The 27,883-nt window shown below is 42.4% G+C and overlaps 1 protein-coding gene across 2 annotated transcripts in view; it reads right to left on the minus strand.

The window, feature by feature from the left end:
* Positions 1 to 27,883, minus strand: part of MEI4 (meiotic double-stranded break formation protein 4) — a 342,746-nt gene that overhangs the window by 103,466 nt on the left and 211,397 nt on the right. The window contains exon 5 of one of the 2 annotated variants that reach the window (XM_075597974.1): positions 6,842 to 7,081. The exons of the other annotated variant lie outside the window; for it this stretch is intronic. Within the exon in view, the coding sequence (XP_075454089.1) occupies positions 7,046 to 7,081 (36 nt within the window). The 3' untranslated portion in view covers positions 6,842 to 7,045. Of the gene's footprint in view, positions 1 to 6,841; positions 7,082 to 27,883 lie in introns of those variants that run through there. 2 annotated transcript variants of the gene reach the window in all.

The following is a 27,883-nucleotide window of genomic DNA, read 5'->3' on the forward strand; positions in this document are numbered from 1 at the left end:
TGATGCAGCATCTTCGACTGGTATGGTGGTTTTTCTTGAAACTCTGGAAATTGTTGCATCAATTTTAGGATTGATTTCCCAGCACTTTACCTCCATTTGTACAAAAGGATACATCCTTATAAATTTTCTGGGAATATTCAGTTTTCTATCCGGCTGTGACAATTCCATTTTTATCATATCTTTAATTACTTGATGAATTGAAAAACATCTGGTTTTCTTTTGCCTAGTTCCAAATAATTGATCTGATTTCTTAGTATCTTCTTCTGTATCCTCTAATTCCAACGTTTCTCTCATTGCCTTTATAAGAGGATCCATCATCTAAATTAAATTCTATTCAATTTTATTAACGTTTCAATTTCACAAGTGTGGTGAGATCATTTGTGTGTGGGATCCCCTGGGCAGCCATTCCAATTCATTTGATCTTCTATAATAAGGTTATCATTTGTATTCACGGTGTGTTTACTCATTCAGTATTCACTTAACGTGCATTAGGCGAGTCACAACCATTTAGGTTAGCACAATTAGGTTTAGCGCTCACTGTATGTTTTTAGTTTTATATCACTCTTTAAATTAAATTCTGATTCTTCTGCCTACATTTCTTGCTGTGACGAATCACACTCCCCCTCTGACGCTTGGTGACATAAAATCTCTGATTCGTCTGACGAGGAGTCTCTCACTATATCCAGGCTGGTCTGAGACCTTGTTCCCTTTTGCGCTGGTTTAACTGCCTGCTGCACCGCAGACTCCACACTCTGCTTTACTGTATCATTCATCCATGATAGGAAAGTATTCATTTGTTCATTTGAGTCTCCTGCTGCTGCTTTAAGGCTGTCTGCACAAAGCTTCTTGGCTTCTAACGCTGGCTTTTCACATGCTGCACACCATTTAGTTTTTTTTAGCAGGTTTCTTCTTTTGATGCAGGGACTCCACTGCCCTCTTAGAAGTTCCTTCTTCTGGTTGTATAACCATAGCAGTAAGACGACAAATATTTTTTCAGTTCCAATAATATCATCTCTTTCATTTTCTTCCTTTTTACTAAACTAAGGACTCACCTCGTTTTTGTAAACGACCATTTACTTGCAATAGCTTCCATGCTGGCTTCTAAATTTCTCTCAGCTTCTTGTAGCTGATTTCTCCTGTCTCCTGAGCGTTTCATGCTGCTGTTGCTTTCAGGAAACGTTCACACAGCTCTGTGTGCCGTCGCTCTGACGTCACCATCATTCGATCAATCGGAATGTTTGGTTTCTCGCGCATACGTGCATGCGCTCGCCTGTGGGATTGTAGTTCAAACGTGCGCGTGCTATGCACTCACGTGGAACGCCATGCCTGTCTTCTCCGCTGCGTTCTCAGACGCCGCTGCAGTGTATCTCGGTGAGCCTTTGATCGGCTCCTTTGCCGGCAGCGTTCAAGACATATCCACGGTTCTGCCCAGTCACACAAGCCTCCGTCTTGCAGACCACCCAAGGAGCGTTGACGGAACTTCAGGAGGAGAGAGGCTGGGAACCCCCTGGCATGACTGCAGTGGCTACAGTCCGGTGCGTCCTTTAAAAAAACAAAAAAACTCTAGTCTTTTTCCTGTCCTACAGCTTGGAGTAATCTGCAGGTTGTGGGAGGGGCCTTTTATGGCCTACCTGAATTAAATAATTCAATTTCCTGTCCTATTCAGCTGAGGATGGACTTAACCCTACGGTGCCCACTGCCATGGTGAACAGAAAATATAGCTGAAATGCCGGTGCTACTAACCCATGGTCAGACTTGCTGGTGTCCGTGATGTGAAAGTAAACAAAGGAAGTAGGAAGGCGAATTATGATATTTGAAGCAAAAAGATGGGCTTATTCAGCAACCAAGGACTGATGTTTCGGAGGTCGCAGCAGCCTTTTTCAAAGATATGGCATATTAATACCATCTACTTACAAAAGTATTTATTGTGCTTATAATCACCAATGCCCAGGTGCTGACGCAAACAGATGCGCAGAGATGGCGTCCACTCCTGGCATCTGCTTGGCTGCCTAATCATGTGATCGCACGAAGGATGTGAGCGCAATCACGAGGATGTGATGTTATCACGTAACAAGGCATGCACACTATGGAATAGTAAACCAGAGGTCGAATAACGTGACCAGAGGGGCTGAGGGAACTTGATGAGAAAAAAAATTAAAAAGTCATACCCCCTATGTCTTTGCCATACTGTAGTTACCTCTAATACATATAATGCACACCTAAATTAGAGATTGGCCATGGTGTATGCCAGTATAACACAACATAATGCAATTTATACATATTCATTTGTCCAGAGGGAACATCTCTTGTGGCTGCTAGAGCACAGCTATTTTTAAATATCCATATTTATGAGCAATTGAATGAAGATAGATGTCTCCATAACAATCCTGGTGGCAATGATAAGAAAAGAATACGTCACAAACTCTCATGGCCGACAGAAATCATGGGGCCCGGGACAAATGAAAGGAGCAGCCCACCCCCCCCCGAACCCATAGCGCACTCCCCCAACCCATAGCGCAACTACCACGAAAAAATATCTTTGAGCGCGCAACTTTTACTTAACTGTTTTCTTATTGTGATACAGAAAAAACCATTACAATGCAACCTGTTTATTTTTATATTTTCAACAAAAGACATGTGACTGCCTGCCTGGGTAGGTGAGTGAGTGGGTGGATGACTGGGTGGGTGAATGACAGTGACTGGGTGGGAGAATGACAGTAGAATGACCGGTGGGTGGGTGGGTGAATGACAGTGGGTGGATGGGTGATTGACAGTGGGTGGGTGGGTGGGTGAATAACAGTGGGTGGATGGGTGATTGACAGTGGGTGGGTGGGAGAATGACAGCTGAATGACAGTGACTGGGTGGGTGAATGACAGTAGAATGACCGGTGGGTGGGTGGGTGAATGACAGTGGGTGGGTGGGTGAATAACAGTGGGTGGATGGGTGATTGACAGTGGGTGGGTGGGTGAATAACAGTGGGTGGATGGGTGATTGACAGTGGGTAGGTGGGAGAATGACAGTGGGTGGGTGAATGACAGTGGGTGGGTTAATGACGGTGAGTGGGTGAATGATGGTGGGTTGGTGAATGAATGACAGTGGGTGGGTGGGTGGGTGAATGAATCAGTTGAATGAATGACAGTGGATGGGTGGGTGAATCAGTTGAATGAATGACAGTGGGTGGGTGAATGACAGTTGAATGAATGACAGTGGGTGGGTGGGTGGGTGAATGAATGACAGTGGGTGGGTGGGTGAATGAATGACAGTGGGTGGGTGAATGAATGACAGTGGGTGGGTGGGTGAATGAATGACAGTGGGTGGGTGGGTGAATGAATGACAGTGGGTGTGTGGGTGAATGAATGACAGTGGGTGGGTGAATGAATGACAGTGGGTGAATGAATGACAGTGGGTGGGTGAATGAATGACAGTGGGTGGGTGAATGAATGACAGTTGGGTGGGTGAATGACAGTGGGTGGGTGGGTGAATGACAGTGGGTGGGTGGGTGGTTGGGTGAATGACTGTGGGTGGGTGGGTGAGTGAATGAATGACAGTGGTGGGTGGGTGAATGAATGACAGTTGGGTGAATGAATGAATGACAGTGGTGGGTGGGTGAATGAATGACAGTTGAATGAATGACAGTTGGGTGAATGAATGACAATTAGTGGGTGGGTGAATGAATGAATGACAGTTAGTGGGTGGGTGAATGAATGACAGTTAGTGGGTGGGTGAATGAATGACAGTTGGTGGGTGGGTGAATGAATGACAGTTGGTGGGTGGGTGGGTGAATGAATGACAGTGGGTGGGTGGGTGAATGAATGACAGTGGGTGGGTGAATGAATGACAGTGGGTGGGTGAATGAATGACAGTTGAATGAATGAATGACAGTGGGTGGGTGGGTGAATGAATGACAGTGGGTGGGTGGGTGAATGAATGACAGTGGGTGGGTGAATGAATGACAGTTGAATGAATGACGCTGGGTGGGTGAATGACAGTGGGTGGGTGAATGACGATGGGTGGATGACAGTGACTGGGTGGGTGGGAGACAGTGACTGGGTGGGAGAGAGTGACTGGGTGACAGTGACTGGGTGGGAGAGAGTGACTGGGTGACAGTGACTGGGTGGGAGACAGTGACAGTGTGGGTGACAGTGACTGGATCGGAGACAGTGACTGGATGGGTGGGAAACAGTGACTGGGTGACAGTGACTGGGTGGGAGACAGTGACTGGGTGACAGTGACTGGGTGGGTGGGAGACAGTGACTGGGTGACAGTGACTGGGTGGGTGGGAGACAGTGACTGGGTGACAGTGACTGGGTGGGTGGGAGACAGTGACTGGGTGGGAGAGAGTGACAGTGACTGGGTGGGAGAGAGTGACAGGGTGGGTGACAGTGACTGGATGGGAGACAGTGACAGGATGGGTGGGAAACAGTGACTGGGTGACAGTGACTGGGTGGGAGACAGTGACTGGGTGCCAGTGACTGGGTGGGAGACAGTGACTGGGTGACAGTGACTGGGTGGGTGGGAGACAGTGACTGGGTGACAGTGACTGGGTGGGTGACAGACTCAACATCATAGCTGGTATTTTCTTATTATTGGCTATCTCTAACAGATCAATGATTCGTCGGGTGTTGTCCGCAGCTTGTCTACCCATAAAAAAGCCGACTTGATCTGGATGTATAAGTCTGGGCAGGATGTGACTGAATCTATTGGCTATTAGTTTGGCATATATTTTAACATCAGTATTAATGAGGGAGATTGGGCGATAACTTTTGCAATCTTGCGGATCCTTTCCATCTTTATAAATCACTGAGATAGACGCTTGGAGCATCTGCTCCGGGAACGGGGCTCCCGCCAATACGGCATTAAACATTCGGAGCAGCCATGGGGCTAGGTTCTTAATGAACTTCTTATAATACAGCCCTGTGTAGCCATCAGGGCCTGGGGCCTTAGAAGGCTTGAGGTCAGTTATGACCTGGGAAAGTTCCTCTATCGTGAACTCCGCTTCCAACACCCCTCTGTCCACCTCATCTAGCTCCGTCAGTTTGGCGCTCGCCAGAAAATCTTCTGCGGCCCTTGTGGTTTTGGTATTATGTGCCACTTTCTCTCCATTATATAAGTTTTCGTAGAAAGATTTGAATTCTTCCACTATGTTTTTCGGATTTGATGTAGAGGCTCCAGTTTTTAAGCGGATCGCCTGTATGTTATAATTTGAGTGTTTGGTTTGTAATTTGCGCGCTAGCATAGTATCTGGCCTGTTTGCCTTTTCATAGCATTTCCTCTTTGACCAACTCAATGATTTGTCTGCCTGCGAGGTCAGCAGAAGATTAAGTTCAATTTTGGTGTTCTTTATTTCAGTTAATGTCTGCGGGTCAGCTCATTTTTTATGCCTTGCTGTGAGGGTATGCAGTTTATTTTGGAGCGTTACCAATTTGGTGTTTCTCTCTCGTTTTCTGCGAGCTGCTATACCAATTAATGTGCCCCTTATGGTTGCCTTATGGGCTTCCCAGAGGGTAAAGTATGATTTTACTGAACCGTGATTTATCTTAAAGAATTGGTTGATTTCCTCGCTCACCGCTCCGCAGATATCTGGAGTTTTTAACAGTGACTCATTAAGCTTCCAATTTGCACCAGGTCTATCAGAACGAATTTGAGTGCACCGTAGCTCTATAGGTGCATGGTCAACCCATGAAATATCATGGATCCTTGTAGAGGAGACCAAGGGGACCAGTCTACTAGAGATGAAGAAATAGTCGATTCTACTATATGCGTCATGAGGGTGGGAATAGAAAGTGTAATTTCTCTCTGTGGGATATAACTCCCTCCAGATATCAGTCAGCTGGTTTTTCTTAAGTCCCTTCTTTAGAGCCTCCAGCGCCATGCGCTGCCCACTCTTAGGTGTGCCTGACCTATCTAGGTTTGGGTTCATCGTGAGATTAAAGTTACCCACTAGGATAATGTGGCCTTTGGCAACTTGGGACAGTTTTTGGAAGAAATCTCTGAAGAAATCATGACTTTGCTCACAAGGAGCATATAGCGTTGCCAGAGTGATCGGTTGTTCGTGGATAATTCCCACGACAATCAGGAATCTGCCTGCACTATCCCTCCTGAGTGTCTGCATTGTAAAGGGTACGCTATTATGAAAGAGGATCCCTACCCCTCTCTTTTTCTCTGTGGCAGACGCTAGATAGAATTGTTTGTAGTGGTTATCTAAATATTTGGGGGAGCTACTGGTACTGAAGTGGGTTTCCTGTAAGAGGAGCACGTCTGCTTTTTTCCTTTTGTAATCTATGAATGCGGCCTTCCTTTTTATGGGGCTATTAAAGCCGTTGACGTTGTTAGATATGATATTTAACGCCATTCAAATTGTACTATGTGCACGCGGTTTCTTGTTGCATTACAGTGTTGATGCATCGTGATCTGTACTAACTGGGTGGCCTCGGAGTGAACATTGAGGGTCTCGGCTGGAGTAATTGTCGGTGATCTTTTATCATAGGGGTTCCGCGCCTCGGTATGGCGGTGTGGCCTGGGGAGGGGGGGCAGGGAGGGAGCGTGGAAACGCGCAAAAAGAATAATAAAAATGGAAAGAGCCCTGTCTGGTGTGAGCCAGAGCCGGCTCTTCAGCCCTACGGACTGGACAGTTGCCTGGCAGCGCTGGGTTGGACTACCAGGCCTTTGTAGTTCTGTCCTCTGTAGGGAATAGCGGTCCTCATGGACTAGCTCCATGAGGCACCTTTCGAGGCGCCGACGAACTACCAGGGTAGTTCACACCGGCAAGTCAACATAGTATAAAAAGTGGCACAGTGTAAGTGTAAAACCTCCTAACAACTCCGAATAATTTTAACTGAACTTGACTTAACTTTAGTCGAGCAGTCGTGGCTGGACGTCCGGAGATCCCCACTGACCGGATGGTCCCCCTCGTCACCACTGCCGCCCCTCTCCCTGTTGTACTGTTTTCGCTTTTCTTTGACTCGTCCGTACCCTCCGGTAAGGGCAGGTCCGAGCCAGGTTCCACATCGCTATCGGGTAGAGGGGCACACGAGGCGAGCCCCATCACGGGCATCCCCGGACTCCCAGTCCCACCGGCCGCTGCAGAGATGAAGAAAATGAAAAACAAGACAACATTAGGCTATCTTGAACTAGATAGCAAACAGTTTGGGTATTTCTGGCCTAACCGTGTCTTTTTAAACAACCCTTTAGGCCCTTTCATCAGAGGGGTGTCTAGAACAGGGAGTCCTCCCCATCCCCCCCGTGCCCCCACCGGAACGGGACATGATGAGGATTGAGGGACCCCCCGGGTATCCCCCTTCTGCCCGCTGCTCACGGCCTGCCCGGCTACCTCTCGCGGGATTTCCGGGGGGGGAGATGGGAATCAGGTCATCAATCTGGCCGCTCCCACCCCTCCGAGTCCATTCGTCTCTCTCTCCGCAGTCCCCGGCCATTCCCTTCCCCCGGTTTCCCCCCTCCGTCTTCCCCGTGAATGCCGCCGCCCCTCTGTGGAGGGTGTAATCCTCCTGTCGCCGCGGTGGAGGGATAATGGTGCCGTGTGCGTCCGACCGGAAGTTCCGCCTTCCCAGAGGTCGCCGGGACAGGCGGAAGTCACATGGGCCATAGCAAAGTGGTGACGCGGAGCCTTCTTCAATCCTATGACGCCGCCTCCGCTGTCTTCGTGGTCTTTTCCTGGATTCCCGCCAAACGCTGTTGAGGCTGGTCGTCTACTTCCAATGCAGCCTGCGATGTTCGAAGATGACCACCAGGGGGAGACAGAGAGAGAAGGAAAAAAAAAAGGTACAGGCATGGGAACCCGGCGGCCATGTATGCTGTGGGGGGGGGGGGAATAGGGCACTTTGCCTTTAAATGTTTAATTGGACACGGCTGCTGCGGAGAGTCTCGGCTCTTCACTGATCAGCAGCTACCGAAGTCCCCACTCTCTGCCAGGATGCCTCCAGCCCTGGATCGGGCTCCGGATTAAGGTGAGGAGGTTGGGAGGGACCGGGGCTAGGCACTCTCTGCAGCAGTCCTAGCTTCTTTTAGAAATGCGTCGCCATCTTCCACCTTCCTAAGCGTGTTTGCGACCCCGTTTTTTACCACGAGCAAGGCAAACGGGAACAGCCACCTGTAGCGGGTCCCCTTCTCTTGCAATATCTTTGTTACAGGGCCTAAGCTCCTGCGTCTGGCAAGGGTAGCTGGCGACAGGTCTTGGAAGACCTGAAGCCTGAATCCCTCGAACTCCAGGGATCTCGCCTCTCTCGCCATCTGGCAGACAGCATCTTTGATGCGGTAATAGTGGAAATGCACTATTATGTCTCGGGGGGGTCTCCCGCCTGTGGTTTTGAACGGAGGGCTCGGTGGCAGCGGTCTAAGTGTAAGTCCTGCTCAGATTAATCTGGGAGAAAATGCTCCAGCCATTTTTGTACAAAGTCCTCGTGGTCAGTGATAGTTTCTGGGATCCCCCTTCTGCGAACATTGTTCCTGCGTTCCCGGTTTTCGGAATCCTCCTGCTTGTCTGCTATCTCGCGGACCTTCTCTGCCAGTTTGTTAGTTTGTACTATGGCCCTCGTGTTGGTATCCATTTTTGTCTCAAGGGTCCCAGTCCGTTCGCCCACCGCGTCCAGGTCTCTCCGCAGGTTCCACAATTCTTTGCGGAAAAAGTTCTTAATTTCCCCACAAAATTCTCGGAGATCCTTTCTCCTGACCAGTTCCTGATCATCTGCCAGTGGGTTTAGTGTTTCGCTGTCGGACTCTGAATGCATAGTTGGTGTGAGTGAGACGGAGCCTCCTGCTGCCGACGGAGTGGCTTTATTAAAGTATGGCTTGACTGAGGGGTCCTTTTGCTTCGATTTTGCCTTGGCTGGCATCCCCAGGTATTCTGCCAATTTTATCAGCCTTCCGGAGGGTTTTATGTTGATTTTTGTTGTCACTGTGCTATATAATTCTTACCAGTGTGAAGGGAGCTAAATCCCTAAGCTGCCATTCACCCTGGCTTCGCCCTGTATGGTTGTTCGTAAGGGATATATCATGCTATCACACCTTGGAGTTTTTTTTATTTTGTAGAGTGTTAAGCATCTTTATTAAAGAAATGCAGATTTTAATTTGAGTGTGTTCACTGATTTTTCCTCATTTTATATTGAGCTTGCTGGATGTTCCATTTACATCTCTCTTTATTCACTAATCATCAATACAGGAGGCATATAAAGATGATCGTGGGAATAACAGATCTATATATACACTGCCCCCACATCACATATGGATGAATGCACTGAAGGAGTGATTTTGAAGAAAGGGGAGGTCCCTGCTGCCAAGAACACATCACGGAGCAATGCAGAGGTCCTTGGCTCCGCCCCACACCTGGAGGGACTGAAGAAACCTTGAGATGTCAGAGGAAGGGCAAGAGGGAACATCCAGGAGGCGGACCTACACGCATTGGAAGGCTGGAGGTCACCCTATGATGACGTCACAGATGTCACAGGACCAGCAAGAAGACAAGAATATTCTAATGGAGGACAATCATGGACAATTGTGGACACATGGGGGAGGGTGTATATAAGACACTGTGTTATGGTGGTTTTTTATCATGCAATTAGCATTTGAGAAAGGCCATAGGGGCCGAAACGTCATCATACTGGCTTAATAAATTCTTTTTTTCACAAGCAGAAATCCGTAGTGCCCAGGCTCTTCTTTCCTATTTCACTTGGAATACCACCCAGAGATTCCTGAACCAGGAGCACCGGTAGTTATCATTATTTTCTTTGTTGGGGAGTGCAGCATTCATCTTCCTTTTTGTAAGTACTTCCCCCTCTGTCCCACGTTGGGAGCGGGGGGGGAGGGGGAGCGGGCCCTGCGCATGCGCGTTGGGAGCGGGGGTGAGTGTGCCCTGCTTGCCCTGCATATGCGAGTTGGGAGTGGGGGGGGTAGCGGGCCCTGCATGCCCTGCGCATTCGTGCTGGGACCGCGGGGGAATCGCCGCCATTTTTTTTAACTTGTTTTTTTTTTTAATTCAATTACTGGCGCCCGCCCCCCTGTTGGCGGCCCTGCAACTCTAATAGCTATATCTACCGAGGCTATCTAACTACCTTAATGTATTCTGAGTATTCTTCAGGTATATACTGTACAGTACTACTGTAGTAAAACCACTTGAAAAAAAAGACAGCATGCATCATTGTTGCAACCAAATATACAACAGAAAACACATTTGTCAAAAAGACAATTCAGACACTGGAACATGTTCAGGCAAGATGAAGTGTTAAATAGATTATGTATAGATTTACCTAGAATAATGTACAAAAGTGGCCAAAACATTGCAGACCACCTACAGTATAGTAATTCATGTAGATACTGTAATAAAGAACACTATACTGTACCACACTTTAAGCGCAAGTTTGCAGTAGAACCTGGGTGTAGGTAATTATAAGCACTATACAGTAAATAGTTTTGTATGTAGATGGTAATAATATGCCATATCCTTGAAAAAGGTTGCTGTGACTTCCGAAACGTTGCTCCTTGGTGGCTGAATAAACCCTTCTTTTTGCTTCAAAAATCCTAAGTGTCCTTCATCCTTCTTTGTTTACTTACACTTTATGTCAACATCAACTATACCTTATATTGCACCCTTCAAAACAACCTTTGTGTTGATGTATACAGTATTACAAATGTTCAGCTTCTTATATGCAAGCATTTCATGATCCGTAATAAAGTATATATTTCAAAATTTCCATTGAGTTCTCCTTTGCTTCAAAAAACAGGTGGGTATAAAATAACACTGATAAATCGCTGAGCATCCAAAATATTCTTCTTCCACAAATATAATGATGTATCCTGCCTACAGATCAGGTATATAGTACAGTGACATAGCTGTCATAGGAGAAACTAATGTGCCAATGCATCCAAGCAAAACATATCTTACCTCCCTGCTTGTACAGTATTATACAGCGAAATAACAAAAGACATTGAAGCCCAATACTACATCCAATGTGACAAAAATACATAGTGAAATACTACAATATTCTCTTGAGTAAAGGTCATTTAGTTAAACCCAAAGCATTATAAGTCTGCAAGCCTCATCAAGCCATGACCAGTAAGCAGGTCCTAAAACTGTGAAAATGCTCATTTACCTCTGCTGGAGGGAGAATGACCGCAATGGGTCTGTCCACACAGAAACATGAAAAAACCTGCTACTTAAAAAAATGGGGTGGGGTGAGCTTAAACAATGGGGCAAGGGGCCACTAACATGCAACAACTGATATCAGTTGACTGATGTGTAATCCTCTCATTGGATGAGACTTGCAGGCTGGTCCCTGATGAAAGTTGGACATCCTTCCCCTACTCTGTCTACAATCCTTTTCGTGTGCGTTCCACCTGCTTTCTACGGCACTTCCGAGTTGGTCAAGGACATTTGGTCACAGCTGTTTCGCCGCGATCAAGTGACAACTGGCGTTTAGCCGATACTCACCTTGCCGCAGAGACACTTAGCCACTGGCTGCTTCGTTGTCAAGGTAAGTCCCTAACGTTAGCCCTTACCCTAAAATCCTCTAATTTAACCCCTAATACTAATGCTACTCCCTCCCCTAAACCCTTAACCTTTTACCCTAAAACTTCTTACCCTAACCGCTGAAACATCTTAAGTTAACCCCCTACTCTAACCACTAAAACCCCTAAAGTTATCCTCCTACCCAAATCTCTAAAACTCTTTAAATAAACCCCTACCCTAAAACTTACCGTCTCGTACAAGTGGCCGACGGCAGAGGGTCTAGCGGTGGAGGATCTCTATGCTGTTAAACGCCAGCGAAGACTTGGTTGTGGCGAAACGGCCGTGACCAAATGTCCCATTCTGCTTTTGGGGCACGATGCGCTGGCTTCGGGATCGGACTTCAATGTAGCCAATGGGGATTGCCCTATTGCTTTTTGCAAAGATTGCTAACGCTGCATTATGCCGCATGAGAAACTCTGAAGTTACATTATTATTAGTCCAACGGTCCGCCAAAACGTTTATAATTGGCTGAAAATAACACTGTCAGCTTTTTAGTCCACCTCAATGCAAGTGCTACGTCAGCTGCTGTGTTAAGATAATTAAAATATTTGAAATGGCACAGGCACTGTGCACTTAAACTTTTTTTTTTGCATTTTATAACCCCAATGATTGTTTGTGCTATGTCTTTTATACCCTAGTGCTACTCCTCTTTCAGGACAAGAAAAATACTTAATTTGGTCTGTTAACCACCTGGTCAGCTTTGAAGGCTTTTATGGGAATGAAAAATACACAATTTGGCAAAGAAAAATACTTATTTTGGTCTATTTTAAATGTGGCTAATGGCAGCTTAAGTTTCTAATAGTACAAATTGATTTTACTTCTGTCAGGATTCTTATCTGATCCCTTTCCCAAATGTTGTTCATTTTATATGTTTAATGTTAGTCTGTTAACCCCTTTAATTTGCTTGTTAGTCATTTGTTAGTTTTCATTGAGCAAACTAGCACTGATTAATATCAGGTGACATGCTGTGTTAGCAGTATAAATTCAATCATCCATTGGGTGATAGCAATGAAAGGGGGAAGCAGTGCATTAATAATTTGCATATTTAATGTTCATAATATAAAGTGCATATCTTAAGTGGAATAAAAGAGATATGCAGGATATTCGAAGGGGATTGATCCTTGTATTATGCACTCAATAACTGACATCAACTTGGCAACTCTACTGGCAGCCTTGAAACCCTGTATTTCAATACTTTTTACTCACCTAAAGTAAGGTACAAAGCCATGTCTTTTTTATATACCTTTCTGATAATGAACCTGCTATTTACCCCAATTCTGTTCTTTACTGTGGCCTCATGTAAATGTTTCCATCTCTATCAACTACAAACTTCTCCCTTCTGGCTCAAACCCAATGTAATCATACATTTTGTGTTCAAGGACATCTTCTATCTCCAAACCTGTGTACGGCCATGGGACCAGGTTCGCGCCTAGCTACGCTAACCTCTTCATGGGGTTCTGGGAGGAGCAAAAAGGTGATCCAGGGCACTGCGGATTTGAACAAAAATAATTTATTCTGTCATAGCATGACATTTCGGCTTGTACAAAGGCCTTTATCAAGTGACTGGCCAGTCACTTGATAAAGGCCTTTGTACAGGCCGAAACATCGTGCTATGACAGAATAAATTATTTTTGTTCAAATCTGCAGTGCCCTGGATCACCTTCTTGTTTCAGTATATAGGATTTCTGCAGATAGGCTTTTCCCTGAACCAGGTGCATCAGTACCAAACGTAAGTATTATACTGCTATTTATTTTTATTACATTGGTGTGCAGCACTACACTCTCTTTTTGCATTCTGGGAGGAGCAACATCTTTGGACCAATAAGCGGCTGGATGCAGGCCTGGTATACATTGGCCGGTACATAGATGACTTGCTCATCATTTGGGATGGGGACAAAGACGTCCTCGAACAGACTTTGGTTGGGTTCAATGATGATGACCTGGGACGTAGGTTTACACATCTGATCAGTAAAGAACAGATTGTCTTTTTGAACGTATTGCTCACCATTGATGAAAGTAACCTCATTTAAACTAAGGTTCACTTTAAAGATGTGGCTGTAAATGGATACATCCATTCTACAAATAGCCACCATCCGAAGTGGCTACAAAACATCCCTCTAAGCCAATTCAATAGACTGAGATGCAATTGTTCATCTGACATTGTTTTAGACGAACAATCCAAACAATTGGTGAGCAATTTTGTTCAGAAGAGTTATGATCTGGACCTAGTCCTCAAGTCTTATCACAAGGTGAGCTCTATTGAAAGAGTCGTCCTGTTGAAGAAATCAAAAAAGAAACACATTTGGGATAGTATCCATATTGGTAATAAAGAAGCACTTAAGATGAGCCAAGTAAGTAGTGCAAAATTCAACACTAGATATACTGTAGCAGCCTATCGAACAAAGTTGTTCAAATATTAAACACACACTGGAATGTACTCTCTTGTGACCCACACTTGAAAGACCAGTTAACCAAATCTGCCCAAGTTGCCTTCCGTAAAGGAAAAAACATAAAAAATACATTGGCACCGAGCAGATTGAGAAAACAAGATGAACTAGGGCTACACCACATCATGCCCAAAGGTAACTTAAAGTGTGTTAGAACAAAGTGTCTTATGTGTAGGCACATTGTGTTAGGTAATTCATTTGCCTTTTACACCAATGGTTCCTCACATAAAATCAACAGCAACATTAACTGTCTACCTACTTATGTAATTTATGCATTATCGTGTTCCTGCCATTTACAATACATAGGGCAATCACTAAGGGAGTGCTTACACATAGTGTCCCAAGACACTTTGTACAGGTCCATTCTAATGATCCAACTGGATAGAGGGTTAAAGGCATATAATCCATTAATACCTCCAAAGTAAGAGGAGATAGGTTTAAGGCACTATGTGTACGCAAATCGTTTTGGATCCATACTCTTGATACCTTGGCCCCATCTGGTGTTAATGAATGTATAGACACTAGTATACTAATCTTGTGGATCTACAATGGTTAGTTTAGTGTCCACTCCTCTTTCCTCTCACTATTACTTTTGAGAATTATTCATTCCATTTTTGGTCCAAATCCACTGTTTTTGCCAATTATGTATATATTTTTGATCCTATTGATACTTGGTTATTATACCAATTTTTTTATTTTTTATTTGTGCTTTGAACTTTCAATTTTTAGGTTCATGCCAGTCTTTTATTCATTAATGGTTAGATGCATTTTATTTTAGTCATGTAAATATACGTTATCCATTACTGTATTATTAATAATTGTGTTATTTTATTATGTTTTTAGTTATATCAATTAAGTTTTGAGTTCTTCAGGGCAATTTTACATATAGTCACCCAGATGTATACATATCTTAGCTATTTACTTAATTCACCCTTCTTTGTAGTTGGGGTATTAATGTACCATTTCCCTTTGAAGCAATTCAAACCTAGCTATTCATTTTATCTTATCATTAGTGTCCTTGCATGTTTTTTTATATCCGCTACTCATACGCCCCCTCAGGTACGCCCCCTCAGCGCCATCACCATATGTAAATACACAATTATTCACTGATTGTAGTTGTTGTGATGTTGCTTAGCAACATTGGCTATTTATGGGAGTCACAGCCGCTACGTGGTTATTCTCTGATGAAGTCACGGCACGTGACGAAACGCGTTAGGAAGTAGCATCACATGCACTGACGTCACCATACGGCAGCCAATGAGGAAGTCGCTGCACGTTTACAATAGCTATACCCTGACAGTCTCTGGATACACTCTCCATAGCAAGAGGCAGGATGCCCCTCCAACCCGGTACAAGCAGCATGTGGTGTGGAGCAGTTCCAGCGGGTTCGTATCCAAGCTCCTCACAGCTTTACTCCTGAGTATCGGGGTTTCATTGGGACACTGATTTAGTGCATACTTGCTATACATTCATCTCATATCTGATTGAGAATATTATTCAACTGGCAACTGGGACTGCTATTTACTACGGATAGTGACGTCACTGCTACTGAGAATGTATCTCATAAATGCTGTTTTAATTCTATCCTCTTGTGAGTGCAAGTCCAAGAGTCCTTTTTAAAAAAAAAAAAATTGTACCATTAAATTTGTGCTTCTTTTTCTCTTTTTTTTATTTTATATATATATATACATACTGTACAGTACATGTGCACACATGCGCACACAGACAAAAAGTACTGCCATTCTTCTCCTTTTTACTTTAGCTCAGTATTACTGATTTTTAGTTACAGACCAGCATATACTCTAGTATACTAATAGTTCTGAAGGGTCCCTTTGCCATCTGTAATATTTTTCAGTAGGACGATTTAAATGTTAAAGAAAGACCAAGGATAGCTGGGAGGCTGGTAAGAAGCAAGGTCAATATATTTTGGTTAGATCAGACAGAAAGGAGACAGAATAAAAACAACCAATTAGTGTCTCATAGAAAAAAAGAATGAACTCCAGCGAAATATTGGAATTATATTGATTAGGAGGTACTGTATTGCCCAATGCGTGACTAATATGATGAGTATCATATAGTAATCAATAGTGTATAAATTTGATTATTTTCATTTATTTCTTTATAGTAATTTTTTCCCATCCCACAATTTCCTTACTAGTGAGAGGCAGAATACATTCTACTCAGAGACAAACCTTTCTTTGGTTATTTATCATCAAACCTTTAGAAACACTACATTGGACTGACTTTCACTTTTTATACCCTAGTGGTAATTGATTGATTATTGTTAATAACAGAAAACGAGTATCCATCTTCGACAGGTGTTACTTTGATTTTCCCTGTGCAGAAAGCAAATTAGTGGGCCTCTATAATAAACTCATTATTGCAAAATCACCCCATAAAGTCAGCTGGCGTTTTTATTGTATTAATTAAAATTTATCTATGTATACAAATTGCACGGTTTCTCATTTCAATGTGCTTATCCATAGATTTTGCCACATAATTGGCCAAAACCAGGTAGAACCCTCACCTCCTTTAGGAAGATGACATTGAGCTGTTGCTGGAGAGGAGAGAGGGCAAACCGCCCCATTTGGTATACATGGGGGATGCAAAATTTCCAGGCGTTGTTTTGCAATAACACACCTTAACGAACAGCCTGTGAATCTGCCATATTTTAATAAAACATTTACATATTGCACAGAAATGCATAGCCAAATTGTCTCATATTAAGTTGTTTTTGCATGATTTGGACATGCGATAAGGCGCTTAATTAATACAGTGAGATGCAAATCACTTTTTGTTCGAAAACTTCCATATCACTGTTTAATAAATTGGCTCCCGAGTATTTTTTTTTTCCAAATCCTAATTGGAAGGGTTACTGCTTATTCTGTCACAGAGTATGTGCATGTCGTGACTACTTTCAAATACAGCATTTTGGAGCATCATTAACACAATTCTCCTAGGCATGTACTGTATTTGCAATCCACCAAAAGTATAGCATAAAAGTGCTAAGATGTACCTTTTCCTTTGCATTCTAAAAATACAATCATGTATCCACCATGCTCGGACAACACTTAAAGGTATGCTTTGTTCCTCCACTGTTGGCACAGTTAAGTTGCAGCGTATGTGATCCTTTCTTCGTAAGACATAGCGTGTTCATTATTATTTAGAACTCTCTTGCCATTTGCACAAAATTAAAATATTTAGCAGCCCTGTACTGTGTATCTTAACATATAATTTACTTACAGTACACTTGTTACAAGTAATGAAATCTAGATCAGAGCGATATATCCATTTAATTGCAATAATAGAGAGCAAGAGGATTTCTGTTTGACAGCACCTGACTGTCAGTACAGCGTGTATCAGAGACTGTGTTCAAGGATCATTCCGGCTGGAGATTCCTTTCCTGTGGAGTCAGTGTATGCCTCCATTCCTGCAGAGAGCAGCGCAGCACACCGTGGGATCACTGTGCGGTGTTGCAGAGTTCCAAGGATTTTCCTGACCAGGACTGGTCAGGGAGGTAGTATACATTAAGTGCACCACCGGGCCCCAACACAGGGAAGCGCTATCCCTCACACTCACACTGGTCTTTATTGTTGTGGACACTCAAGAGACTGAGGGGAATGTGATGATGGACATGTGGGTGAGGGGATGGTATGCATTCAGAGTGATGCACTGTTATTGATATATTGTTTTGATGTTATGCAAAGAGGTGTTATTGGAGTTACAGTTCATGCTCAGTAAATACTGTTTATTCACACGGTGCATATGCCAAAAAGTTGCTCCTCCACTCGGGGCCACATGATGATGTGTTGTTGTTGACACATGTTCTGGGGGCAATCCTAGTACAGAAAAAATGTGTAGTAAAAACATAGGGGAATTTTTTTTTTTACATAGAGCGCACAGTATATCAGACAAAATGGTAGATACATACCAAAGTACATGTCTTTATACAGTACAAGGGATATATTAGAATTGTATGTTAAAAGTCACAGCCTAGATAATAGTCGTATCACATTAAGACATGCTCATGAATTTAGTTTTCTATACTGTAGATAATGCAGGTACTGTAAATAAAGTTACATGTCTAAATATCTTAACTTCCTAAATTGGGTGATATGTTGTATGGCAAAGGAATTCATCTCCCCCATAGAGATGACCATATGTCTTATAATTTTATAATGATTGTGTTGAAAGAAGTACTGTACTACCAAAAGATACAGTCGCACTACTAATTAAGCGCCACAATGTAGCCACTAAAAGCAGATCTTATTTCTAGGTAGAAACAGCAGATAATTGGCATCTTGGTTTGTAAAACAACGCTGTGTGTGTGTCCAGTAAAACAACTGTACTGGTGGCTGATTATGTGTATCTGGAATGATCAACAAACAGGCCTCCCTTTAAAGGCAGCAGGTGCATAGAAAAATCCCAAAAACAAAAATAAATGAATTATCCCCCAACTAAAATGAAACATTTGCACATTTGTTTGTAATCAAAATATAGAAGATCAACAGATTTGCAATACAATGAATGATTGACAAATTAACAAAATAGGCCCATGCATTGGGTAGTACATACACCGTTAACAATAGGCCCAAGCTTAGGTACTGTACAGTATATGCATATATCAAAGATCCACATATTGTTAACAATAGGAAAATACATCCTTAGTGACTTGTCTATATAACAGTAACTGGAAAGACCGTGTGTCAGTCCACATGCATAAAAATGATTGAATACCACATACTCAGTGGTTAAGTGACTGGCTGGCCTTTAGTTCGTGCTAGGCAATACATCCATACAAACTACTGTATAAATGTCATAATTTTTCTTGTTTTCTGTAAGACCTGATGAAGCTGTAAATATACAGCGAAACGTCGATAGCACAAATAAAAGGCAATTTTGTTTTTGTATTCAAACCTGGCGTGGTAGTCTCCCCATTTGCATTTATCTATTTGGTCTGAAATATACTAATGACATGTTTACATTTAGAACCTAAGTCTGTGTAAAAAAGGCATCATTTGGTTGCATCTTTTGATCAAAACATGGTTCAATACTGCCAACCTCATCAAGGTAGACTCTGATTAGCAGGTACCTACACTGAATATATGTACAGGCATACCCCGCATTAACATACGCAATGGGACCGGAGCATGTATGTAAAGCGAAAATGTACTTAAAGTGAAACACTACCTTTTTTCCACTTATTGATGTATGTACTGTACTGCAATCATATACGTGCATAACTGATGTAAATAACGCATGTGTAACAGGCTCTATAGTCTCCCCACTCTTGCACAGCTTCGATACAGGTAGGGAGCCGGTATTGCTGTTCAGGACGTGCTGACAGGCGCATTCGTGAGCTGCCGTTTGACTATTGGGTGATAAGTCCTTACACGCGAGTGTACTGCACCGACACACTTTATTCGAGCAAATACCCAGTATGTACCTGGCAGATACCTGGAATGCGCCGCTCCTCACCTCTGACAAGCCCCGTTGCGTTTGCCTTCCCAGCCTGGGTTCATGCCTGGCTGACGGGCGGCTGATCTGTTAAATTATAATGATTAGGATTTAATAGGCTGCAATGCTTCGCGTGTCTACCAGATGGCATAAATTCATGAATTGTAATGCAGTATATATATATATACTGTGCAGTATTGCAGCCAGCGGGAATAAAATGCTTCAATCCCTGCCTGGAAAATACCTCAATATACTCGGGCAGAAAACAGTCACAAACCTCAATACACCCGGGTATACCCGAATTCGTGGGACTAGCCGAGCTCGAATAAAGTGTGTCGCCAGTGTACTTAAAGTGAATGTCCTTAAAGCGGGGTATGCCTGTAATTTCTTAATGTCCTGTGGACTAAACTTTGTGAGATATGTGAAAATGCCCTGAAGGGGTTAAATAAATAAAGCATATGCTTTTGTGATTTGGTGCAATACATTCTTACAAACTATAAATGCCATAATTTTTCTTGTTTTCTGTAAGACCTGATGAAGATGTAAATATACAGCGAAATGTCGACAGCACAAATGAAAGTCAATTTTGTTTTTGTATTCAAGCCTGGTGTGCTAGTCTCACCATTTGCATTTATACTGTATGTGTGCAGCCATAGCATCTGTACTGAACGAGCATCTAGCACCGAGTCTGAACTAGGTGTGCATAGCAACCGTTCTTCTATTGGATGATTCACTGCTACTGATAAATTACTGATATTTTACTTTTTAAGACATTATTCACTGCAGGAACTTGCCACAGTTACCCTTATAGACTTTACTTCATGGCAATCTGGAGAAACTAACAGACAAAAGGGAAACACTTTTCTCATACAGCAACACAAACAAAAACAAAAAAGCCGAGCACTACTTCCATGCAGGCGAAAAATGATAAATCACAGAGCGTTCCCATGGTAAAAAAGCTAAACTAATTTATTGGATCATAAAAAAACATACAAGGGCAAGGAGCCCTCACCTGTGTGAGGTTTCTCATACAGCAAGACTGATTCTGAAATAATTAAGTTAAAGTCCAGTCCTTTTGGATAGGAATACACAGATGACATTGCCAGGAGCTTGAGAAAATTGATCCGCTTGCTTTATAATCTACAGGGGTAACACTCACAGAATATTTCCATACCAAAATAAGCCCGTGGGGATGTCGTATAAAGAACCTACAGGGAGAAAGAACAAGGAATTCTGCCAACAATGGTGCGAGAATCTGAAGTGCTCTATGCACCTGCTCATACTCGTTATAGAAGTGGTTAAGGATAAATTATGCCAATTAAACAGAGAACTAACTGCCGCTGAACTAAACTTCAAAGACGCAACAAGACATGCCCCTGCATTAATAGACAACATTTATAAGGCTCTGTTACAATATACCAGTAACCTGAAACGATTAAAAAGGGACAAAGTCAGTGAAGATTACAAGGAAGGTAGAGTCAACCCCTGTCTGATCAAGCCACTATAAAATGGCTTAGGACAGATTACTGTTGGCAGCCACTTCCACAGAGACCACCCAGAAGCAAACGAGTAGGTGCTGGGATCAACACTGATCCAAGTACAGCCTGGGAAGCCTCAACAGGGACAGTGAAACCAGAGAGAGACCTTTTTGAGTTATTCCAGAAATGGGTGATTGACAAGTAGAGTACACAAGCGACTATCACAAATGACCAGCAACGAGAAGCAGAACAAATTTATCTTCAACTCTCGGCAAGGGAACTTGAAGATGCTTGCAAAGGGATTATCCTTTTGCCCCACCATAAGTTTTTTTTAACCAATGTTTTTTTTTAACCATTTCAATTTTGAAAGGCAGATTAAATGTAATTAAAAAATATATATATATCATAGCCTACTAATTACAAACATTCAAATTCAAAAAAAGGGGGGGGGGGATCCTCCGGCGCGTGGTTCCACTTGTTATTCCGGGACACATGCAAAGTAAAATAAAGAGAGGGACCACAATCAGGGGTGGTTAAGAGACAATAATAAACGTATGAAGTTCTATAGGGAACACACTTACATTTGAACAACAAATCTTCAAATGGGGATGGGGGGGACCTCTTGATGATACCTCAAAATAGGGAAGAGAAGGGAAACATAGTATAACACTGTTTATTAACAACAAATTAAAAAGAGAATGAAAACAAACAAGCGGCCAATAATTAATGGCATAGAGAGGACTCCACAGATCGTTTCCAGACTCCACAGATCGTCCTCCAGAATATCTGGTTGTCTCTCGTGGATTCTGTTCCAGCTGGTAAGATGGTAATGCGAGGATGCACTTAACAGCAGGGGGGTCTTCCGGAACTCGTGCACAGATTGGATTTCCTCCCGTTTGTCTCTCTCCTTGCCGCAGCTCCCGCCTTCCGTGCATGCGCATGCGCTCTGGACGTAGTGCTGGCCAAACTGGAATTGTGCTCTCACTGTTCTGTACGGTGGCCTGTGATGACCAAAGTCCGTTAGACTCTTTTCGCAAATTAGCTTCCTCAGTGATGTAGATTCATATGGGGTAACAGCACTATTTATATCCTGCAGACTTTGAATTGTCCAACCATATCCTGCTTCATTACTTTCCCCTTTTGCGTATATAATTAATAACAGCCCTATTGCGATCCTCAGTCTATGTTGCATATTAATGGACACATTAAATACATATGCATAACAGTAATGGTACTTCTATCATGCTTAATTTACACTAAAACAATAAATTACATACTTTATTTAAAATACACACAATTCCACAATGTCTGACTTTATTATATTAATGCTAAAAATTCCTCCATAAAATGAGAATTTTAGAATATATCAGGGAAGGAAAGTTCCTGTTTCAAATGAATGCAGATACTTCCATTTCCAAATTTAACCCTTTGGGTGCAAGTTTGGAGGGAGAAAATCCAAAAAGATTCTCTTTTGGATATTTTCTGAATATAATCACCTCCCCTCCAATCTGCCTTGACTTGTTCTATTCCAAAGAATTTTAAACATGCAGGATTTTTATCGTGTTTATTCTTATAGTGATTTGACACGCTGTGTGTTTCTAGGCCATTTATAATGTTCCTGACATGTTCTCCTATACGGGTTTTTAGTTTACGTATTGTTCTCCCCACGTATTGGAGATTGCATCCACACTGCAATACATAAACTATACCTTTACTGTTGCATGTGATATGTGACTTAATAGGGTAATCAATTGATGAAACAGAACATTTAAAAGAAATAATTTTTGTGCTTAGTTGTGTATTATTCTTACAGGCTCTGCAGTTCAGACATTTCGTCAAGCCTTTGGTGAGTTTGTCCTACCAGCATTGATTTTGTTTAGGGGGGAGATAACTAGGTACTAGTTTCTGTTTTAAGTTTGGTGCTTTCGAAAAAATCACATCTGGTTTCTCCCCTATCATTTCTTTAAGCCATTGATCTTGTTTTAAAATATGCCAATGTTTTTTTAAAATACCTTTGATTTGATTTGACTGAGTACTAAAAGTCGTAATAAAAGGAATAAAATTTTTCTCAATCTGGTTCTCTGTTTTCTTTTTGTTATATGTTAACATATCTGTTCTATTAAGCTCTCCTACTTTTTTGATTGCTGTTTCAATTGTCTTTACTTTATATTCTTTCTCCAAAAATCTCTCTTTCATTGGAGCAATCTGTCTCTCATAGTCGTCTTGTTTTGTACAATTAGGTTTTAAACGTCTAAATTCCCCATATGGGACATTTTCAAGCCAGTTCTTTTTATGACAGCTATCTGCTTTTATAAAGTTGTTGCAGTTAACTGATTTAAAATGTGTCCTTGTATTAATTTTGTCTGTTTCTATAAAAATCTCTAAATCTAAAAATTCTACTTGTAATGAGCTGATATTATGCGTAAAATTCAGATTAAAATTGTTTTGATTGATGGTGTTGAAATTTTTTTGTAATGATTGGAGATCCCCCTTCCATATAATAATAATATCATCGATATAGCGACGATAGAGCACCAGGTTTGCTCCCCAGACCTTGTTGGACCAAATAACTTGGTCTTCCCACCAACCAAGGAAAAGGTTTGCGTAACTGGGGGCAAACCTGGTGCCCATCGCGGTTCCTCTTGTTTGTAGATAAAAGTCCCCCCCAAACCAAAATACATTATGATTTAGGATGAACTTGATCCCATCTATTATAAAGTCCAATTGTGTTGGAACTATTTTCAGGTGTTTCTTCAGGCAATATATCGTGGCATCACATCCCTGCGTGTGGTCTATACACGTATAAAGTGATGTGATGTCACAAGTGGCCAACAGACAGTCTGGTTGCCAGACAACCTGTTCCAACAATTGTATTACCTGAGTCGTGTCCTTTAAATATGACGGTAATTTCTTTACTGAGAGCTGTAATATCGTGTCTATATAAGCAGATAGGTTTTGCGTTAATGAACCTATCCCCGATATTATAGGCCTCCCAGGGGGCTTGATCAACGACTTATGTAATTTTAGAAGGTAATAAAAAACAGGCATCTTTGGGTTCTTTGTTTTAATAAAATCATATTCTTTTTTTTAGAAGGATTCCTTTCTTAAGGCCATCATCTAACAGGGATATCATTTACTGTGTAAATGTGATACTAGGGTTTGATTTTAACTTTGTATATGTAGTTTTATCTCCTAATAGCCTTTCTGCTTCTTCTATGTAGTCTATTGTATTTAAAATGACTACACCTCCCCCCTTGTCTGCCTGCATTATTACTACTTCCTTATTTTCCGAGAGATGATCTAAAACTTCTCTTTCCTTCTTAGTCAAATTGGGTCTCTTTTAATTTTTCTTATCATCTATCGTTTTTAGGTCCTCCTCAATTAGTTTCTGGAATGTTTCCAGATAGGGACCTTTACGGAAGCTTGGATAAAATTTTGAAGGTTTTTTTAATGTCGTATGTATAAATTGATCATTTGTGTCTTCTGTGTTTGTCATAGCTATGTCTCTTTGATCCTGCTTAAATTTCGCAAAATATCTCTTCAGAGTTAATCTTCTCACATATTTTTGAGCGTCAATAAAAACTTGGAATGACGATGTCCTATTAGATGGCACAAAATTTAAACCTCTACTTAGGACTGCCTCTTCTTTTTCTTCTTTTAATTTGTATTTGCTCAAATTAAAAACTCCTATTTTTGTATTTGTTTTGTTCACCTTCTCTGTTCCCTTCTTCCCCCCTCTGCATCCTCTCTTCTCCCTGTTTCTCCCCTCTCTGGAGGTTATGCCTGAGTTCGCCCTCCACATTCTTGGATAGTAGCCCTCCTGATCCCTGTCTCTCTCCCATCCTCTCCTCTGTTCTAAAAAAGGAGGTTCCTGATTTTGATAGTGATTTTCTTTCCTCCATGGAGATCTATGTCTTTCATACCCTCTCTTATTACTAAAATCTCTTCTTTCGGGCTCTCTATCTTCTCTATGATGGCGGTCCCTTCTAGTTGGTTCTTTGTTTCCTCTGAAATGGAAATCTCTCTCCTTATAAGGCCTAGAATTTCCCTTCTCTTTTATTATAATTGTTTGCTCTCCATTCTGTATATTTACTCTTATGTTTCCGATTATCCATATACCTATCTTGATTTTCACTCCGTTTATTTTGTTGAGTATGTTTATATCTATCTTTTTCCTTTTCTTTTTCTTTTTGTTCTTGTCTATTTACTTTCACTGATTTACTTCTCTCTCTTCTATTTCTATTTTCTGGTGCTCTACAAGTACTTCTTTCTTTTTGTGCTGTTGTTACCCCATTGATCTTCTCTTTGGTTTTCCAATCTCTATATTTATTCTCTTCATAATCAAGTTTATCCCTTCTAAATTTTATCCTTTTATTTTCTTTAGTTGTTTCTTCTATTTTATCTAGTCTTTCTTTGATCTCTATTTCACAGAGATTGTACCCTTCGTGTCCCTCATATATTTCTAGGTTGCACTGGGTCTCAATGATTTGTTTGTCAAATTCAAAGCTCCTGCAACCCACCCTCAATAGAGACTTTTTTGCACTTATTTAAACAACGTGTACGAGACAAGATGTGTAAACCTACTAAGATGCGTAGTAATTTTCCATAGAGGAAAGCACATCGCTTAAATAACTGAAATATTACAAATTTAATCAGCATCAAGCCTACAATTGTGGTTTAGATTATGCCAAATACAGGATTTGATACATGACAAAGTTTGTTACCATTTCATTGGAATCCCACACTAGCCTACTCCAAATTAGTTGACACAACCAGCATACGATTAACAAAGACTGCTCAACCCCGTTATAGCGTGATCCGCTACAACGTGGATCCGCATATAACGCAGTGTGAGCGTGGCACCCGTTTTTTAAAAGCGATTTGTTTTTTATAAAGCTTTATTGCTAACGGACGGACGGACAGACGGACACACAAACAATACTCCCCTGTACATCACATCCCATCCCCCCCTGCCCATCACATCCCCCCTTCCTGCACATCACCCCCCAGCCTGCACATCACCCCTTCCTGCACATCACATCCCCCAGCCTGCACATCAACCCCTAGCCTGTGCCTCACCCCCCCAGCCTGCACATCACCTCCCTGCACATAACACCCCCACTTCCGGAACATCACATCCCCCTGCCAGCACATCATCCCCCCTGCACAGCCCATCCAATCCCCCCTTCCTGCACATCACCCCCCCCTGCACACACCTTTCCCCCTCTCTCCCTGTACCTCTACCGGGGGGAGGAGAGAAGTGAGCTGGTTCCTGGCCTGTAGCTCTGTCGGGGGGGAGGAGAGAACGGAGCTGGTTCCTGGCCTGTACCTCCATCAGGGGGGAGGAGAGAAGGGAGCTGGTTCCTGGCCTGTACCTCCATCAGGTGGGAGGAGAGAAGGGAGCTGGTTCCTGGCCTGTATCTCTGCCGAGGGGGAGGAGAGAAGGGAGCTGGTTCCTGGCCTGTACCTCCGCCGGGGGGTAGGAGAGAAGGGAGCTGGTTCCTGGCCTGTACCTCTGCCGGGGGGAAGGAGAGAAAGGAGATGGTTCCTGGCCATGGGATACACACAGACAGCTGACATCCCGGCCCAGACTCTGTGAGATCCTCCCCCACACCACCCCTTTCACAGACTCACAGCTTCTCTGTACAGGACACAGATCAGCTGCTGCTACAGATGCCGGGTAAGTGCTGCGTGGGGGTGCTACTGCGATGCTGGCTTCCGGGAGAGCTGGGAGAGTTATCCCAGCTCTCCCCCTCCGGCGGACGCGGAACCCCAGATCACGGTGGCCATTTTTTATTGTGATCTCAGTTATAACGTGGTCGTATCGAGTGGACCCAGAGGATCGCGTTATAACGGGGTTCATCTGTAATTGGATTACATCAGAAGTAACCAGTTTCCTTAAAATTGAGTTTCCCAGGAGAACAGTAATTTACAGTCTACCCATTATCAATTAAAGCATAACTCCCCCCCCACCTATAGAAAAAATGTCAGCGACCAATGTGATTATTCAACCTCCTCAATTGTTCGATTAATATTTACAGCCCATTATTTTACAACTACCATCATACTTCTTTGTGAAATCTTTCACATTTCCTTTGACAGACTTAGAGGTCTGGAAACTAATGCACCAAATGGATGGACTGCCTATTTCACAATATCAAAGAGCGATGCGCATATATGATGTCTGAGCAGACAGAGACAAAACTTCCTGAAATGAATAACAGATTCCTTGATAGGTCATACAAACAAGACATATTGTATAAACATTAAACAAAGCTAGATCCCAAACTGACAATGAGAAAGAGAGAAGGATTCCATGTGCGCAACACTACTTGATAGCAGTGAGACATATATCAAAATTTATAAAGAATAAATGGCATGTCGGTTAAAGTTATAGGGAAATAGCACCTACTATGAAACCTTTGATGGTTTACAAACCATCTCAACACTAATGTATATCTATATTCATATAGCACCCACAGTGCTTTACAAAGACAATATATCACAGGGAATAATAATACAATAAGCGCAACAAAGTCAGACAATAGGAAAGGAAATCCGTGCCCCGGAGAGTTTACAAACTAATCTCCATGACATGCTACTGTAGTTAGAGCGGATCCAGTTGACAAATATTAACAGAAAAGAAACCCATTTTCAAACAAGACAGGCTGTTTACCATGCACCAACTGTGGTACATGTAACTCACTAATAACAGGGACATTTTTCCACCAACATAAACAGGGGAGTTGTATACCATAAACCATTATGTTAACTGATCAAGTACACACTGCATGTCAAACAAAAATTAATTTTGTACATTTGTTATCACTATTATCATTTTAGTGCACTTTCACACCCTCCACAGCACTGTATATGGTTGCGCACTTATTACTCCTTTTATATCACACACTGCATGTACATGTTAACACTTTCAGGCCTGATATATATATCCAAATAAAAAGTAATGTACATGAACGTATAA

This window comes from Ascaphus truei, chromosome 4 (assembly GCF_040206685.1).
Source record: "Ascaphus truei isolate aAscTru1 chromosome 4, aAscTru1.hap1, whole genome shotgun sequence".
NCBI classification, from domain to species: domain Eukaryota; kingdom Metazoa; phylum Chordata; class Amphibia; order Anura; family Ascaphidae; genus Ascaphus; species Ascaphus truei.